This window comes from Cariama cristata, unplaced genomic scaffold, assembly GCF_000690535.1.
Source record: "Cariama cristata isolate BGI_N322 unplaced genomic scaffold, ASM69053v1 scaffold22086, whole genome shotgun sequence".
Lineage (NCBI taxonomy): Eukaryota > Metazoa > Chordata > Aves > Cariamiformes > Cariamidae > Cariama > Cariama cristata.
Window position 1 is genome coordinate 1 of NW_009621839.1, and position 1,998 is coordinate 1,998.

Sequence of the window (1,998 nt, forward strand, 5' to 3'; positions counted from 1 at the left end):
CCGGCGGTGGGCAGCCCGGCTGCAGTCCTCAGCCCCCGCCACCCGTGACAAAGGGCTCTGGCTGTGGCCAGATGAGCTCCAGGCACAGCCCGGCTCCTGCCTGGTTTTCGGTAGCAGGGGAGCAGTGGGTGTATCACCAGGGAACGGGACTAAAAGCCACTGCGGGAGAGGATTTGGGAAGCTGGAAGCCTCTTCCCGATCTTTGCAGCCTCTTCCTTGGCAGAGGTTTGCCCAAGTCGCTCCTTGTTCCAAACCCATTCCCCCTGAACATCCCTACGAGCTGGGAGGCTGGTGGCCATGAAAGGCAGGCTCAGCTCTCCCCACCGCCCAAAAACACCCACAGAGTTTTATCTTTGCCCTTTGGTTTCTCTGAAATTTGCGTTGGGATCCTTCTGTGCTGCCGCTGTGAAGCCGGACGGCAGGACACGGGGACGGGGCCCCACTTCGTCTTGTTTCTTGGCTGCGGGACCAGTCCCCGGGGAGGTGCAGGCAGCTCCTGCCAACTTCAGAGCAGTCCCACGGCTGCGCTAACATCACGCAGGGGAGTGGGCAGAGCGTGGGGCCAACCCTGCCGGGCAGTTAGGGGGGACGCAGGGAAACCCCTTCTCCCCATGCTCTCCCAAATCCCTGCACCGAGCATGGCTTGGCCAGGCTGGGTCTGGAGCCCGTCTGCTGAGCCAGGTTTATGTAAGCGCTGATTTGCAGTGTCAAGAGATGCCTAAGAATCAGTTTGCCTTTGGAAAATGTATAAATACATGGCATCTGGCCCGAGGCTGCACCAGTATTTGCCTTTGTAGCCCAGTATTTGTCTTGGTCCCAGACCCTTGGGGAGGTTCTGCCACCTCTCACCTGCTCCCAGCTTGGCCTCAAGTCTCCGTCGAGTGTTTTCCAGGAGCAAGGACGGAGCTGGAGTGCCAAAAGGCACGGTCACTGCCCTTTAGAGTGGTATCTAGCGTTGCTTTTCTGGCAGAGCTGTGGGTGCTCCTTGCCTGGGACCGTAAACTCCCCTCCAGCTCACCGGCTCGGCAGCAAATGCTGTCCTCCCTTGGCAGGCTCGGCGGCTGCTCCTGACCGTCAGGATGCTGGGCCAGGCAGGTCGCCTGTCAGACCCAGGGTGTGACGGTCCTGGCTTTCCTGTCGTTACCGTCAGTACAGCATCACTGTGCCTTCCTCAGCAAAGGTGCTGAGCCCCAGCCCCGGGAGCTGGCTGTCGAGAGGGCTGCAGGCGGAGACGGCGTGTTCAGACCACGGGCGATGCTTCTTCCCTTCTTGTGCCGCAGAAGGGAAAGCGGCGTTAGATAATGCTGCTTATTCCAAAAGCCGGGGATTGGGGAAGAGAGATGAATTCCAGACTCCCGGAGAGACAGGGGCCTGATCCTGCACTGCTTGCTGACCCAAAGCAAGTGCGATCTGGCTTGGGGTCGGTGGGACAATGGGCTGCGTTCGCTGACGGGCTTAACATTGACACGTCGCTGCTTTCTGTCGCAGGTGGGAAGGCAGCGGTAGCTCACTATGGCCCTGGCAGACAACGCGGGCTGTGCCAAACCCAGCGAGGACTTTCCCTTCCCCGAGATCATTGAACTGAATGTGGGTGGGCAAGTCTACATCACCCGCCACCCCACCCTGGTCAGCGTGCCTGGCTCGCTCCTCTGGGAGATGTTCACCCAGAAGAACGTCCGCTCCCTGGCCCGTGACAGCAAGGGACGGTTCTTCGTGGATCGGGATGGATTCCTCTTCCGCTACATCTTGGATTACATGAGGGACCAGCAGCTGGTGCTGCCCGACCACTTCCCAGAGAGGAGCCGTCTGCAGCGAGAAGCTGAGTACTTCATGCTGCCGGAGCTCGTGAAGATGCTGGCCCCCAAGCTCAGCAAGCAGAACTCGCTGGGAGATGACCCCTGCCAAAGCGACCCGGAGGAGCTCTCCCCCAACACGGATGCCACCCGCAACCTGACCTCTGCCAGTGCCACGCTCCCCAGCGCCGGGGCTGGTGGCCCC

General features: G+C 60.6%; 1 protein-coding gene across 1 annotated transcript in view; it reads left to right on the top strand.

Moving 5' to 3' along the window:
- Positions 1-1,489: 1,489 nt before the first annotated feature.
- Positions 1,490-1,998, top strand: part of LOC104163214 (BTB/POZ domain-containing protein KCTD12-like) — a 938-nt gene continuing 429 nt past the window's right edge. Inside the window, exon 1 of the mRNA XM_009702135.1 lies at positions 1,490-1,982. Coding sequence (XP_009700437.1) covers positions 1,513-1,982 — 470 coding nt within the window. The 5' untranslated portion in view covers positions 1,490-1,512. The remainder of the gene's footprint in view (positions 1,983-1,998) is intronic.